At 46.9% G+C, this 17,005-nt stretch overlaps 1 protein-coding gene across 1 annotated transcript; it reads left to right on the forward strand.

The window, feature by feature from the left end:
- Window positions 1-5,956: 5,956 nt before the first annotated feature.
- Window positions 5,957-6,207, forward strand: LOC105859847 (small integral membrane protein 15-like). The gene is given in 2 exon segments (XM_076009638.1): window positions 5,957-5,992; window positions 5,994-6,207. Coding segments are annotated over 2 exon segments (228 nt in total). The 3' UTR covers window positions 6,186-6,207.
- Window positions 6,208-17,005: the final 10,798 nt, after the last annotated feature.

The raw sequence follows: 17,005 nt of genomic DNA on the forward strand, positions 1-17,005 counted from the left end.
CTTCCTCCTCCTTCCTCTTCTTCATAACTGATTTGTCGAGATGTAATTCACATGCCATAGAATTCACCCATTTAAAGTGTACAATTGCTGGGCTCAGCGGCTGGCCTCCTAGCACTCTGGGAGGCCGAGGCGGGAGGATCACTTGAGCCTCAGGAGTTCAAGACCAGCCTGAGCGAGAGCGAGACCCCATCTCTACCAAAAATAGAAAAATTAGCTCAGCGTGGTGGCATGCACCGGTAGTCCCAGCTACGTGGGAGGCTAAGGCAGGAGGATCCCTTGGGCCCAGGAGTTTTGGGCTGCGATCTGGCAGGAGGCGCCCACAGGTGAAACAGGGCAGCCCAGGGCAGGCCCATCCAGGCCAGGCCTCACCTGTGATCCCATCTGGGCAGCTCCACACGCCTCCCCATCACGGTGGGTTGGGGGAGAAGGAGATGAGGGGCCCTTCCTGGACAGGAGCTCGTTGTCGGGCGTGGGAAGTCAGTGAGGTTCACACCCCAGGTCCTGGCTGGTGGGACAGAAGGCTGAGCGTTTCGGACCTAGTTTTCGTGCTCGGATGTTATTCCGAAGACTTCCAGCTGTCATCGGGCTTCCTCCCTGGTGGGAGGTCTGTGCAGATGCTCCTCTGCGCCTGGTCTGGGAGCCGAATCTCGAAGGGGGGGCGTCCCCTGTGGGGGAGACACTCTGAGGGGCGGGGCTTAGAACATGAACATACGAACTTCAGCCCGTAACATGCACTAATCCCATGCGGACGGCAGGACCCCAGGCAGGGGGCTGCTGGGTCCATACAGGTGCATATGAGCGATCAGTAGCCCCAGCCAGGTCACTTCACAGTCGCGCCCTGGCAGGTGCGTGTTGCCGGCAGTCTCTGCACGTAGCTGCTCCTCTGCACCTATCTCCCCGGTTGTCAACATTCTTTTCATTTTTTCCCAACCTGGTGTGTGTGTGTGTGTGTGTCAAATAAAAATGACATCGTTGATTTCATTTCCAATTTTGCAGCTGATACACGTGAGTCACCTTTCATTTGGGTTTTCTGTCCCCGGAGTCGTCGCTCAGACCCTCGGCCCTGCGCTGGGCCTCCTCCCGCCCTGGGGTCCCCCAGCGCTTGCCCCGTTGCCAAGCCCGGGGCTGCCAAAGCAGCTGTTTCTCGGGACCCCCTTCAATGTCAGGGAGACGGCTGTGTTGTGTTACGCCCAAAGTCTTCTCCCAGGGTGTCCCTGCGCCGTGCGCTGTCTCTATGATGGGGAGGAAAGGAGGTTTCTGCAGCCACTGCCCCCGTGTCAGAGCAGCCTCAGCCTCAGGGTGCCTAGAGCGAGTTCCAGACCAGCCCTTCGCCGGACAGAGGGTGATGCACTGGGTCAACCCCAGCTCCACGTCTTATCAACCGTGTGACCTGGATGACATTCTTCGCACAGAAGCTGTCCCTGGTGGCAGCTGCGCAGAGTGACTGTGCATATCGAATGTGACCGGGCAGAGAGCGGGCCGGGCCTGGCCCATTTGGTGGAGGAGGGGCTCACCGAGCAGGTCCCTGGGTCACTCACCCATCTGCCCAGGAGGCATCACCAGCCTCAGCACTTATTAGACACCTGATGCATACTAGATCTTAGAGCAGACACCCAAACAGAGCCCCTGGTTGCAGCTGCCACAGGGAACATGCCACAGGGAACATGCCACAGGGAACGGCCTGGGCGGCAGGTGTGGCCTCGGGATGGGCAGGCCTGAGCCCTCTTGTGGAGGAGCCTGGGGTGAGAGAGGATGGCCTAGGTGAGCAGGCCACACCCTGTTCCCACCCCTCTCTGGGCCTCCATGCAGTTGGTGCTCCCAGTGAGCAGAGAACGAAACCCAGGGCTCCCACAAGTCTGATTTCAAAGCTTTCTGACTCCAGCTCAGACCACGGCCACCTGCCTGGGACTGTGGGCGACTGCAGACTCGGAGCTGGCCGTGCCCATGTGACTCCCTCTTCCTCCCCAGGAGCTGTTCAAGAAGGTGGTGCTGGCGCATGTCTGGGCTCCATCTGGATCCAGTAGGAGAGAACAGAAAAGGAGCATGTGGCAGCCACCATCTGAGTCACCATCTCCCACTTCTACAGTGTGGCCTCTTTGTCATCACCACCTGCCTTGGGGACCGCGGCATGAAGGCCCAAGACAGGGCCAGGGTTCTGGAGCACTGGATCCAGGTGGCCAGGGTCAGCCCTGGAGGGCCCCAGGGTGGGGGGACCCTCTCTCCCCCCAGCTCCAAGGATTGCTGCCTGGGGTCTGAGCCCCTGCCCAGCCCCTGGCCCTCCTGTCAGTGGTGAACGCTCACTTCTCACCTGGGCTCCTACCTGGGGTTGAGCTAAGATCCTCCTCCCTGTGAGTGTAGCTCCCTGGGTGTGTCCTCCTGTGGCTCCCTGGGCCTCCGTCTCACCCGGGAGAGACGTCAGCAGAGGGGCTGGAGCTGGAGCAGGTTGGCTCCGACACCCCACCTCGCGGCTCATTCTCTCCCCTTTCTGGGACGCGCGATGCTCCTGGCCGGCTGAAGATAAATGGGGTGAGCAGGCAGGGAGAAGGAGCGTGGGGTGAGATTCCAGCAGCTTGTCCTTCACCTGAGCGTGACTTCCTTCCCCTGGGACAAGGTCCTGTCTTCAGGCTGGCGTCCGAACTGGGAGCCTTTGACGTGCTGCCCGGGAGGGTCACTCCCTTGCTGGTGGAGCTCACAGAGGGGCGAAGGTCCCAGCACCTCCAAACTTAGCAGCTGCACCTGTGGCGTCTCCAGGAAGCCATGCGGCTTGGCAACTTGCCTATGTGGGGACCCCTGGCTCACGGCCACAGCCACGGCTGCAGCACCCCGCGTCCCCGCTGGCTCCGCTTCTCCTCCAGCTGTCCAGAAGAAGACACGCAGTTCCGCTTGGGGCTTTCTGGGGTTTAACTGCTACTTTGCAGAGCAGTGTGGGAGGAGGAAGCAGGCCTGGGCCTTGCTCTGAGGTGAGGCCAGCCTGGAATCAGACCTGCCTGCAGGGGGGGAAGGCCTGGGGAGAGGCACAAGTGGCTCTTCAGCCCTGCATGGCCATAGGACACCTGGAGGCCAGGCAGTGCGGGGCAGGAGCCGGCAGGTGGGATCCCCCCAGTGCTGGGGCGCAAAGTGGGACGAGGCTTTCTGGAGGTTGGGGGCTCCCTGTTATCATCCACCTCCAGCAGTGCTTGCACCTCTCCTGCCCTGGCGCTCCCCAGGTGGACAGCGCACGCTCAGGTATTGGAGATAGGGGCGTGGGCAGCGGCTTCCTTCTGCGCTAGTGGTGGACCCCTCAGGCCCTCTGCCTTCTGGGAGTTGCAGAGACGTCACCTCCTGGCTGTCACAAAAGCCTAGGGAATTTCCTGGACAGGACGCAATGAAGGAAACTCACCTATGGGCATCCTGGAAGGTGGCCTGGCTTCATGGGCCACGGGGTGGAGCGCATCCCTGTCTTCCCCAGACTGTAGGTGCCCTGGGATCCCGTCCTACTCAGAAACCCGACATAAACCAGCTTCCTCACCTGTGGGCGCTTCTGAAAGTCAGGAAGCCACATCTGCTGCCACGTGGCCGGCCAGGCTTTGGCCCAGAGTGGGGTGGGGACGGTTCGGGCACACTCAGGGGAGAGGACAGCCCTGGGAGCCTACAGATGCCAGAGGACCTTTGCACCAGTTCAGGGAGCAAAGGCTGAATTAACAGATGCATCTAGTGTATGGGATATATATACCAGAAATAACATACTGCCATTGTGTCTTTTAGCACAGTTAATTATGGTTAAAATTTATGGTTGTCTGATATCACTAGAACACCGAATCAACGGGCCCGTAGCACATTATTTATTTTCATTTGCTTTCCTTAATCTAAAAACATGACTTGCACTTTAAAACTGTGTAATGTCGCAAGGGAAACTGGTATGAAGCTTACCAGAAGTTGCTGTTACTCCAAAGCTACGAGTACTGGTTTGCTTTGAAAATTTGAAGCAAGGCCGTGTGGAGAGTAGCGTTAATCAGAACCAGCCCTGCGTTGGACGCTGCTCTCAGCTGTGGGAATACAGCAGCGAACAAGACAGTCGTATTCCCTGCTCCCATGGAACTAGGAGAGGATAGACATTCAATCGGTTCTCCCATTTTCTTTTCCCCGATAAATAATAGTAGGTCAATGAGTGGAATGAGGGTAAAAAGTACATTCTTTTATTTTCTAATTAAAATTTAAGTAAAATACCTTGAACAACCAAATTAGCAATTTGAACATTAAAGATGACAACAATCTAACTTGAACTTCGAGCCAGCTGTGAGACATAAAAATCCCAGATGATATTTGTAACAGTTACGGGCCTTGTGTTCATTAGGGACCCTTGGTTTCCTTCCCTCCCAGTCACATTTCCTCTGACTAAATGGGAAGCAAGAGAAACAATAAGCACGAGACGCCTTAATTATCGCACTCGTTTGAAGCTGCAGTGAACCAGTAACCAAGAGTAGGTGCAGTGAAAGAAAAGTGACTTTATGCCAGAGCTAGCGGCGAAGAAATGGCCAACGCTCATGCCTCTAAGAAACCATTCTGATGTCTTGGGCTGGGGGTCAGAGCCTAAGAAAGGAATTCAGCATGAAGGGCGTGCAGGAGAGGCAAGGAGGTGCCTGCCACTGTGCTTTGTCCCGGTGACTATCTTGAACGATTGCTCCACCAGGGGAGTTGGCTGGTGCTCTCTCGAAGGCCATTTATCTATGAACTAACTGCAGCCTTGAGGTCGTCTCCTGGCGGGGGTCCAGATTGCTTAAAGACTCAGTCTCTGGAACTTGTAGACAAACACATGGTTAGATGAGGGGACTGGTGCAAGGGAGAGCCTGGTGGAAAGAAGGAAGGTTAAGGTCAGTATTTCTTCATTAAGAGCATAGCAAGAAATGGGCAGGAAAAAATCTCAAAATGGGGCACTGAATAGCAGGGCATTGGTTACATCTCCCCACTGTCAAATTCCATTTCATTTCTGGCCGGGCATGGTGGCTCACACTTGTAATCCTAGCACTCCGGGAGGCTCAGGTGGGAGGATCGCCTGACGTCAGGAGTTCGAAACCAGCCGGGCATGGTGGCGCATGCCTGTAGTCCTAGCTACTTGGGAGGCTGAGGCAGGAGGATTGCTTAAGCCCAGGAGTCTGAGGTTGCTGTGAGCTAGGCTGACGCCACGGCACTCACTCTAGCCTAGGCAACAATGTAAGACTCTGTCTCAAAAAAAAAAAAAAATTCCATTCCATTTCTATGGAATGTGGGTGGTGCGTTTGTTCTGCCCTCCTCCTGCTGAATGGGGATGAAGTTAAAGATTATTGGAATGGAACTGGTCTATTTGGAGTTGGAAGTGTTCCCAAGTGCTGGGGCTCAGCTGAAGCATTATAGTTTGGGGATACCAAAGCCTTTGGGAAAACCTGTCCTGCATTCCCAAGCAGAGGGCACATCGACTGCAGACTCCACAGCAAGAGAGCATGCCTATGCCTGTGATTATAGCTAGAGTAACAAGGGCCTTCTTCCTGCACGCAAGCCACGGATCTAATGACAAAGTGGCATCTGAGACCCACAGGGAAGACCAGAGGTGCTAGAGGCAAAAGACCACAGACCACGAGTCCCTGGCGAGACGTAGGGGAGGCTAGCGGCGGCAGCTGGGGTGGTTTTGTCCCTGTGCCTAGCACAGGTGGCCGCGGCGCAAGGTGTGGCGGTGCCGACATCACCTTCCCTGGAATCTTTGGCTCTGCGGAGGGGCCTGCGCTCGCCAAGGCGGAGGGGCAGGGCGAGCACGGTTCCCGTGGGCCACCAGCGGCCACGCTGGGTATAGAATTTAAACCTTCTCTCAGAAGTACACGGTAGAACTCAAGAAGACGACAGACAGTCCAGGGTGATCTAGAATTGTGATTGGCTCATTAATAACACCAGGACAAAGTTAAGAGACCACAACTCAAACGGAAGTTTTCCTAAGACTGCTACGAAGATGTCTGGTATTAAGGCTTGGGCTGAGTATGTTGTGTTGAGTATGGGCTGCAAAGGACCCGTATGGCTTCCTTACAACAGTTATTTTGGCCCTAACCCCACTGTTCCTAGCAAGTGCTGTACTGTCTTGGAAGTTGGCCAAGGTGATTGAGGCCAGGGAGAAGGAGCAAAAGAAGAAACAAAAACGTCAAGAAAATATTGCAAAAGCTAAACGACTAAAAAAGGATTGAAGGAATAAACAGGCTCTCCAACCAGAGGAGAATCATTTGGAAAATTATGTAGCTTTGAAAGGACTAACTAAGGTTTCTTTTTTGTATTTCTTGACAGTATTATTTGGTAAAGGAAATTTGACCAAATGGAAGAATCATGCTAATTCTGACCTCAATATTGTAGTTACTTTTAGGCTTGTGTATAGAAATTTTTGTTGGTATCTATTGACAGTTATTGTAAATTGGCTTTTACTATGGTACAAATTCTTTATAACTGACTTAGTCATTTGCCATTTGGCAGTTTACATGCTGAAATGAAAACATCCCGTGGAGGAAAATTACTTTAGATTATGAACTTTTCAAATAAGCTATTTAAAATGGGGTCCTTTACTGGACAAAGGAAATTAAGAATGTAAAAGCCAGAAATGAACTCGCTGAGGTGAAAAGTATGGTTTGGCTTAAAAGAGATACAGTATATTAATCACATCTTTTATCATTATTGCTTATTTCTTAGAATCATTTTTGGCTTTCTCAAAGCAAAATAATATTTAATCAATGAGTATTTCTATTTTCTGCATTTTTCTGATATTAGCTGTTGAGACAACTGGTTAATTAGCAAGACATTCTGCATTTTTTAAATCTAATTTTATAAAGAATTCTCTTAACTTGACTATGTATAATACCACCTACTGGATATAACAATTTTTGTATTTAGTGAGCACAGCCATTTTCTTATAGACGACTTGAGAAAAGTAATACTATGATTTATAGCTTGCAATAAAAATGCCAAACATTGTAGTACCTTGGAATCAGTTTATTCTTGTGCTAAAGTAGAACTGTGTAATAGTTAAAATGTCTACAATTTGCTTATTATATAGACACTTTTGTTTTTTATTCCATTCTTTGTTTTATATGGTAGTGATGTTCAATATTTTTTTGGTCAAACAGGTTCAAAAGGAAAATTAAAATTTCACATTTCTTTTGAAGAACTCTTAAAAAGTAACGGTAAGGAAAGGCTTAAAATTTGGAAACATTTTGTTGGGCATAGTAATTGGGTGAAGAGGATAAAATTATGTCAATGAGAATGTGCTATGTTTTGTCAAGTAGTATAACTGGAACTTTTCACTAATAAACATGACATTTATAAATGCATGATCCAATAATTTTATTCACTCAGTATTTAATAGCTTAATGTTTTCTGCACTTCTGATGATGAATATTAAATTATAAAAATTGTCCAATAGCTCTAATTTAAAAATGAAACTAGATGTTGAAATAAATTTCATACTTTTTTGTAAAAAAAAAAAAAGACCACAGACCCGGCAAGAATCTCTCTGTAAACGGTCTGCATACTTCTGTGCCCACTGTGGGTATAGCAGGTGGACAAAATATATTTAAGACTAGAAGAATTAGCAAAGGTTTTGTCCCACAGGAATATATAAGCAGAAACACCACTTTTAAATTATGGGCTTTAGATTCTTCAGTGAGGAGGAGTTGCCTTTAAATCTCTCCTGGGCTTGCTCAATTCACTTAAAAGTTATCGAGCACCCGTTAATGTTAAGGCGTGCTGGGAACACGGCGGTTAGCAAAATGGACAGCATTCTCGCCCACAAGGAGGTGATGTTCTTGCTTGTTGATGTTCTTGTTTCAATAAGCAAAAATGCAAATGAATGTATAATGTGTCAAATGGTAATAAGTGCTGTAGAGGGAAATAAGGCAGAGTAAGGGGGTGGGGGGTGGGTCGGGGGTGGGCTTACTAGTCTATATAGGGTGTTCAGGGAGCACCTCCCTGCATCAGGTCACATTCGAGCAGAGTGTGGAGGAACTGAGGGAGTGAGCCAGGTGCTCCCTACTCCCGTAGTGAACTTCCTGCTTAACATTAACATCCCTGCTTATGCAATAGAAACCTTAAACTCGACATATTCGAACTGAACTCTAATGCCTTTCCAAACCTCTTCCATCTTCAATCCTCCTTGTCTCAGAAAGGGCATCACTGATTATCCAGCTGCTCATGTGAAAACCTAGGTCTCATGATTGGCTCCTTTTTTTCCCTTCAGTTCCATGTTGGCATGTCCAGCTGGGGGTGCTTCCATAATATATTTCTCATTCATCTTCGCTCCATATTTATTACTGCCACTTGGTACAGAGTACCATCGTGTCTTGCCTTGACCATTATTAGAGCCTCCTAACAGTTTTCCTGTTCCAGTGATTTCCCATTTTCGCCTAAAATACTTTCCCTGGATATAGCATTCTAGGTTGACAGTAATACTCTTTCATCTCTGTAAAGATGTTGTACCATTGTCTTTCAACTTTCATTATTTCTGTTGAAAAATCAGCTGTATACAACTGTATATGTTGCTTTTGCTCTTTGGAAAAAAAGGTGTATACTCTCTTACCTCCCTTAACCCTCGCCCCCTACCCCAAGCTAATTTTAAGATTTTCTCTCTTTGGTTTTCAACAGTTTTGCTTCCTTGAAAAAAAAAATCAACAAATTGAGTTGAGTGATTTCCAGGAGATATTGTTAAATGAAAAAAGTAAAATTTAAAGGAATATTTAGTATGTTACCCTGTGTATAAGAAAGGAGAAATAAAACGTGTCTATATCTGCTTATCCTTAATGAGACAAAGGACAAATAAACCAGAAAACTATGCAGCTGCTTACCTAAAGGGGTTGGGGGGGGTGGAATAGGAAAGATGGAAGAGAGGTGTGTGCGACTGCTCTCAGTTTATATCTTAGTTTAGTGTTTTTCAATTTTTGTGTGTTTTTGATAAGCAATAGAAATTTATTTTGCACAGTTATGGTGACTGGAAGTCTGAGATTAGAGTGCCAGCATGGTCAGGTTCTGGTGAGGACCGTCCTCTGGGTTGCAGACTGCCAAATTCTCGTATCCTCCAGTGCTGGAAAGAGAGTGAACTGGCTCTCTGGGCACTAATCTCGTGTGTGAGGGCCCCACCCTCATGAACTAACCACCTCCCAAAGACCACACCTCTAAAGAGCAACACCTCTAAATAGCAACACAAATACTCAGTCCATAACAGCTATTAATCCTCTCTTAGTGTAGATTATCAACTACTAAGAAAAAGAGGAGTCTAATTTTAAATAGAGATGATGGAAAAACACTTCAAATTATGTGACATGGTTCTATTTCATCATCATATGGTCCATCAACAATGGTTTTCTTTTCATTTTTTTATTGTGGTAAAATATACATAACAAAATTTACCATCATAATTATTTTTAAGTGTACAGTTCAGTGGTATTAAATACATTCATAATGTTGTGCAACCATCTCCATAACTCTTTTCATCTTGTAAAACTTAAACTCTGTACACATTAAATAATAACTATTTCCTGCTGCCCCCAACCCCTGGCAACCAACATTCTGTTTTCTGTCTCTATGATTTTGACTACTCTAAATACCTCATATAAATGCAATCATACAATAATTGTATTTTTCTGACTTGCTTATTTTACTTAGCATAATGTTCTCAAAGTTTATCCATACTGTAGCATATTGCAGAATATCCTTCCTTTTTAAGGTTAAATAACATTCTGTGGATAAAATATGGATGTGCTATGTTTTGCTTGTCCATTCATCTGTTGATGGACACTCAACTTGCTTCCATGTTTTAGTTTTTGTGAATAACACTGCTATGAACACAGGTGTATAAATACCTCTTTGATACCCTGCTTTCAATTATTTTGGGTGTATAATCAGAAATGGAATTACTAGATCACATGGTAATTCTATTTTTAACTTTTTGAGGAACTGCCACACTGTTTTCCACAGAGGCTGCTCCATTTAACATTCCTACCAACAGTGCACAAGGGTTCCAATTTCTCCAACATTTGTTATCTTTTTGCGGATTTTTTTTTTTTTTGACAGTAGCCATCCTAATGAGTGTACGGTTGTGTCTCATTGTAGTCTTGATTTGCATTTCCCTAATGGTTAGTGATGCTGAGCATCTTCTCGTGTGCTTATTGGCCATTTGTAGGCCTTGCTTGGAGAAATGTCTGCTCAAGTTCTGTGCCCATTTCTGAATCGTGTTGTTTGCTTTTCTGTTGTTGAGGTTTAGGGGTTCTCCATATATTCTGGGCATTAACCCCTTATCAGATACATGATTTTCAAATATTTTCTCCCATTCTGTGGGTTGTCTCTTTACCCTGTTGATGGCACATCTTAGTCCATTTGTGCTGCTATCACAAAATAACACAGCATGGGTAATTCGTAAACAATAGAACTGTATTTCTCATGGTTCTGGAGGCTGGAAGTCTAAGATCAAGGTTTCAGCAGGTTCCATGTCTGGTGAGCAGTGCCTTCTGCTTCCAAAATGGCACCTTCCTCCCAAGGGGATGGGCACCCTGTCCTCACACGGCAGAAGGGACTGAAGGGGCTGAATCCACTCCCTCAAGCCCTTTTATAAGGGCCGTAATCTGTCCTCATGACTTAATTACCTCTTAAGTCAATACTATCACATCAGAAACTAAGTTTCAACAAAAGAATTTTGGGAGACACATTTAAACCATAACAGTATCTTTTGAATCAGATAATTTTTTGATGTATAATTTGTCCAGTTTTTTCTTTTGTTGCCTGTGCCTTTAGTGTCATATCAAGAAAACTGCCAAATTCAATGTTGTGAAGCTATTGCCCTATGTTTTCCTCTGTATTGTTTCAGGTCTTATATGTTGGTCTTTGATCCATTTTGAGTTATTTTTTGTATATGGAATTAGGTAAGGGTCCCACTTCATTCTTTTGTCTGCGGACACCCAATTTTCAACAAGTACCGCCTGTTGAAAAGACTTTCCCCATTGAATGGTCTTGGCACCCTCTTCAAAAATCATTTAGCCATATATGTGGCTAAATAAGCCAATGGCTTATTCCATTGGACTGTCTTTGCAGCAGTAACACACTGTTTTGATGACAGTAGCTTTGTAGTAAGTTTTGAGATCAGGAAGGGTGAGTCCTCTACCTTTGTTCTTCCTTATCAAGATTGTTTTGGCTACTTGGGATCCTCTTGAGATTCCATGTGAATTTTAGATGAGTTTTTCTATTTCTGCAAAAAGCATCATTTGGACTTTGATAGGGATTGCACTGAAGCCATAGAAAGCTTTGGGTAGTATTGACATTTTAACAGTATTCAGTTTCCCAGTCCACGAACACAGGAACCCCCATCTGCTCTAGGAAGGCATACGCAGCTGCCTGCCACACGGCTACCGTGCTAAGAGCTGACATTGACTGAAAATAACCACAGCTTCCCCTGGAAGTTGCAAGCCTTTGATCTATTTCCAGAGTTTGACAGTATTTACTCCAGACAGATTCTACCAGTGTGGTGGTTGTTAGGCAGGGAGAGAGACATTTCTGGTGCTTCATATCCCATCATCTTCCCAGAATCCCCCTCTTAAGTTTAGTTCTGAGTGGGCACAAGGTGTGGAGATATTTATGCCCCATGTAAATGCTCGCCAGAGGGTGATCGCAGCAGGGGAGGACTTTAATAATCAAGTGGAGGGAAGGATCTGCTCTGTACACATCACTCAGCCTCTTTCCCCAGCCGCCCCGTCATGGCCCAGTGGGCTCATGGACAAAGTGGCCACGGTGGCAGGGGTGGAGGTGACGCATGGGGTCAGCAACACGGACGTGCACTCACCAAGGAAGAGCTGGCCCCGGCTAGCGCTGAGTGCCCAGGCTGCCAGCAGCGGAGACCAACACTGAGCCCTCGATATGGCGCCATTCCTCAGGGCAATCAGGCAGCGACCTGGTGGCAGGTTGATCACACTGGGCCACTTCCATCACGGAAGGGGCAGTGTTTTGTCCTTACTAGAACAGACACTTGCTCTGGATGTGGATTTGCCTTTCCTGCATGCAATGCTTCTGACAAAACTGCCACCTGTGGACTCACAGGATGCCTTATCCACTTCTGTGGTATTCCACGCAGCACTGCTTCCAACCAACGGACTCGCTTCATAGCCTAAGAAGCGCAGCTGTGGCTCACGCCTGTGACATTCACTGGTCTGGCCATGTTCCGCCATCCTGAAGCAGCTGGCTTTATAGAATGGTGCAGTGGTCTTTTGAAGTTGCAGTTACGGCACCAGCCAGGTGACAGCGCTCTACAAGGCTAGAGCACAGTTCTCCAGAAGGCTGTGTATGCTCTAAATCAGCATCCAGTATATGGAGCTGCTTTTCCCATGGCTGGGATGCAGGGGTCCAGGAATCAAGAGGTGGAATGGGAGTGGCACCATCACCATCACCACTGGTGACCCACTAGCAAAACGTTTGCTTCCTAGTCCGATGATATTATGTTCTGCTGGCTATGGAGGTCTTAATTCCAGAGGCAGGAGTATCTTCTACCAGGAGGCACAATAGTGATTCCACTGAACTGGAAATTAAGACTGCCACCTGGCCACTTTGGGCCCCTCATGCCTCTGAGTCAGCAGGCTAAGAAGGGATTTACGGTGTTGGCCGGGGTGACTGACCAGACTAGCAAGGGCAGAGTGGACCGTACTCCCCAGTGGAGGTGAGAAAGAGCAGGAGACCTGGAATACAGGAGACCCCTTCATCTCGTAGAATTACCCTGCCCTGTAATTAAGGTCAACAGGAGATGCAACAACCCAATCCTGGCAGGATGAGAGGCCCAGAGCCTCCAGGAATGAAGGTTTGTGTCACTCCTGCAGGTAAAAAACCACAAGCAGCTGAGGTGCTTGCTGCAGGCAGAGGGAACACAGAACAGGTGGCAGAAGAAGGTACTTATAAATACCGGTGACGACCACGTGACCATTACAGAAACGAGGACTGTAATTGTCATGAGTATTTTCTTCTTGTTTCGTTGAGAACACATGTGTGCACAGACACCTGTATTAAGCGACTATCTTTGTCTTATGCCCTTTCTTATTCCTTTATGTAACGTAAGAATTGCTGACTTCACATCAGCATTTAAGCATTGCTAATTTTACATAACAGTATCTAAGTTAGGGGATTACTGCGTTTCTGGCTGGATGAAGGATAGTTGATCTACATCAGGCAGAATTCTACCCTTATTATCTTTATCTGGAAACCAAGTCAGATTTAAAGAAAAGCATACGGGGGCCAAGTCAACAAGGGCATGGTGGACTTGTGGCGGTTAATATTAGGTGTCATCTTGGCTGGACTGAGGGGTGCCCAGTGACGCACTGTTTCTGGGTGCGCCTGCGAGGATGTTTCCAGAAGAGACGGACGTGGAGCCGGTGGACCGTGAGGAAGACCCGTCCTCAGTGTGCGGGGACCCTGCGGCCGCCTGCCACACGGCTAGGACAAGCAGACAGAAGAAGGGGGACACTCAGCTTGCTGAGTTTCTTCTCTCTCTCCCCCAACCTTTTCAGAGTGGGAAGCTTCTTATCCCCCTGCCCTTGGACATCACACTCCAGGTTCTTTGGCCTCTGGACCCTGGGACTTGCACCTCTCGGCGCTCTCAGGCCTTCAGCCCGGACGGGGGCTGCACTGTTGGCTTTCCCGGCTGTGAGGTTCTGGACTCGGACTGAGCCCCGCGCCTGGCTCTGCCCATCCTCTGCCCCACATGGGCCCGCCCTCCCGGCTAAACTCCGTTCCGCGTACGTCCCACCCGTCCTGTCTCTCTGAAGAGCTCTGACTGCTGCAGGAAGCGTGCTAATATTTTATATATTTAAACATACAACAAGGGGCGTCCCCATGGCTGGACGTGTGGAGGTTCCTGGAGGGTGGCACCCAGGGAGGGTGCGGGAGCTCTGCGCCCCTCGCCCCACGCTTCGCCCTGCGCTTCTCTTCATCCGTGCCTGGTGTGACATTTTTATAATAAACTGGGCAAACACAGTGCAAGAGCAAAATGACACCCAGAGGCAACCATCTCTGGAGAACAGAACGCCAGAACGTTGTAAGATGGGATTCTGACCAGTCACCTTTGCAGACAAAGGAAGATAGAAATGGCTCAAAAGAAAATGAATTCTAAGGTTTCTTACAATCATGGAAAAGCAAAAGATCTGTTGAGTACAAACTATATATTGCAGGGTGAAATTGCCGTGCCAAGACTAGAACAGACACAATACAAAATCAGAACCAGGAAATACCTCAAGGACATTGAAATTGTGAAAGAAAAGAATTATGACCTTGAAAAGAAGACAAAACTGAATGAGGAAACATTGGCAGAAACAATAATCCGGCATAGTGGACATCTTAATGTTCCGACAGCTGAGAATACAGTGCTAAATTCTAAACTGGAGAATGAAAAACCCAAGTAAAGACTGGAAACAAAAGTTGAATCGTACCGTTCTAGACTGGCGTGGTTGCGATCAAAGTCAGACATCAAAAACAGACCTAGAACTTGCTTTCCAGAGAGCAAGAGATGAGTGGTTTCCTTTACAGGACAAAATAAATTTTTCTGTGCGTCTAGCCTAAAAGATAACAGTGAGGTTATTTCTCAACAATTTCCTAACCCTGAAAGCCAAGTCAGCAATTGCCTAGAAGTGGAGCTCCCTCAGGCAAGATATGTCCTCAGAGAAAAGACGTTGCTTTTAGACGTGTACAGAGACCTAAGCCAAACAAAGGTCAAATGAAGGAAATGGAACAAATGTATCAAAATGAACAAGGTAAAGGGACTAAACACACTGGGAGGCAGGTGTCTGTGGAGGAGAGATTCTCTCAGCTACAGAGTGAAAATACGCTGCTTTGACGGGGACTGGAGGATGCTGACAACAAGGGTGATGGTGAAGAAAAGACGGTCATTGACATCCAAGGCACATTTCATGCTACTGTGAAAAAGTTTCAAGCTGAGAGTAGAAAGAAAAGAGAGCCTTCTGCCAGGAGAGGGGAATGGGAGTTAATCGACGATGCAGTTATTTAAAAGCAGGACTGTACCAGTATGAAAATGAGAAAGCAGAAGTAGCTCTGAGACGGCTTCCCTAAGAGCTGATGGATCCCCTAAAAAAAAAAAAAAAATCTATCTACGTCAGAGGCTTCACTAGAGGCTGTGCCACGTCACCGAATTAATTTAGAAGATGTGAAACAGGATTTAAAGAAGAAATCAGGATTTAAAGGGGAAGTCCATTGCAAGAAGCACAGGATTGACACAGAGGCTGTGGACGTGTGCTGAGAACGTGCACAACCACGTACAAAAGCTTCACATGGAAAATTTCAAGTCGAAACTTACCGTTGAAAACCAACCAGGTCATTTTGAGTAAGAAAAAAATGTGTCATATAGCATGGAATACTACTCAGCCATAAAAAGGAACGCATTTTATGTCTTTTGCAGTAATTTGCATGGAACCGGAGACCGGTGTCTTGAGTAACTCAGGGATGGAAAACCAAATGCCACGTGTTCTCACTTACAAGTGGGAGCTAAGCTGTGGGTTCTCAGGGACTTACAGAGTGCTGTAATGGATATTGGAGATTCCAAAGTGGAGAGGGTAGGAAGAGAGTGAAGGCTGAAAAGTTGCCCCCTGGGCACAATGTGTACTGTTTGGGTGACGGACACACTGAAAGCCCAGACTTTTCCATTGTACAGATCACCCAAGTAACCAAAAACCACCTGTACCCCTAAATGTGTTGAAATAAAAAAAAAAATTTTTAAACAAGCAGGCAAAACCGAACAGTTTCAGAAAAACATGTGACAAGCAAATCTAAGGTTGAAAAGGGAAAATTAAACTTATTGAGTTAAAACACTCCCCAGGGTACAATTTGGAATGAGAAAGGAAACGTAATAATTCAGTGTGAAACATGCTAATTCAGGTATGAAAAAGAGAGAGCTGGATCTAAGAAAGTCTTTAAAATGGCAAGAAAGAAGTTAAGTGAATATGAAAATGAATAGTTCAGTTTCCGTGGAGGTTTAAAAACCAGTCAATTTGAAATGCATATTCAGATTAGTAAGCTAAAAACATAACATTGATTTTACTGCAGAATTGAAACTTGCATCTTCAAAATGTCCACATCTGGATACAAAGATTCAAGTTCTTCGACAGGAGTTATTGTCTATGAAAGTAAAACGAAGGAAATATGAAAAGCTAGAGAATATAAAACGGGAACAAGAAATGGTGAGCCTCGCAAGTCACAGCAACGAGCGCCCTAGAAGGCGGTCAAGTGGAACAGTATAAATGGGAGACTGAAGAGAGAGCAAGGCAAGATATAATAGAAAGGAACAGCAAAAACAAAAATATATTTTCACAGATACAAGCATCTCAAGAAAACTTAGAGCAGTTAAGAGAGGGTAATATTGCTTCAATAAGAAGTCAGATAGCGTGGAATAATAGACATTGGAGACTCCAAAAGGTGAGCGGGCACGAAGTATGAAAAATACCTGTGGGTGCCAGGGACCCCGTGTGGGTGGCGGGTGCACTAAAAGCCCAGACCCCAGCACTACGCAATATATGCACGCAACAAAACCGCAGGCGCGCCCCCTAAGTCTACAGAAATAAAGTAATAAGAAGCCAGACGGAACTCAGAATTAAAGACCTGGAATCCGAATTCCCTAAAACGAAAACTTCTCGAGAAGACTTTAATAAAACCGAACTGGAAAAATACAAGCAACTCTATTTAGAAGAGTTAAAAGTTAGAAAACCATTGACAAATAAACTGCACAAACTAATGAGAGGCTTCAGAGGTTAGCACGAAATTTCTTGTGGAGAAACAGCAGACCATCAGATCCTCGGTCAGCACTCGTGCTACGAGCCCAGTCCTACGGTCCCCGTGTGCCGGAATCTTAATAATGGTTTGGTTCTCAACAGAAAACATATGCCAGGAGGGGCACTAGTGATCTCTCCCCCAAGTCCACAGACTTCAAATGACAGCGTGGAGAGCTCCGTGCCCAAGAGGAAGCAGGAGTTGGAAAAACGTAACTAGAGAA

Source organism: Microcebus murinus, chromosome 13 (assembly GCF_040939455.1).
Source record: "Microcebus murinus isolate Inina chromosome 13, M.murinus_Inina_mat1.0, whole genome shotgun sequence".
Classification (NCBI taxonomy): Eukaryota; Metazoa; Chordata; class Mammalia; order Primates; family Cheirogaleidae; genus Microcebus; species Microcebus murinus.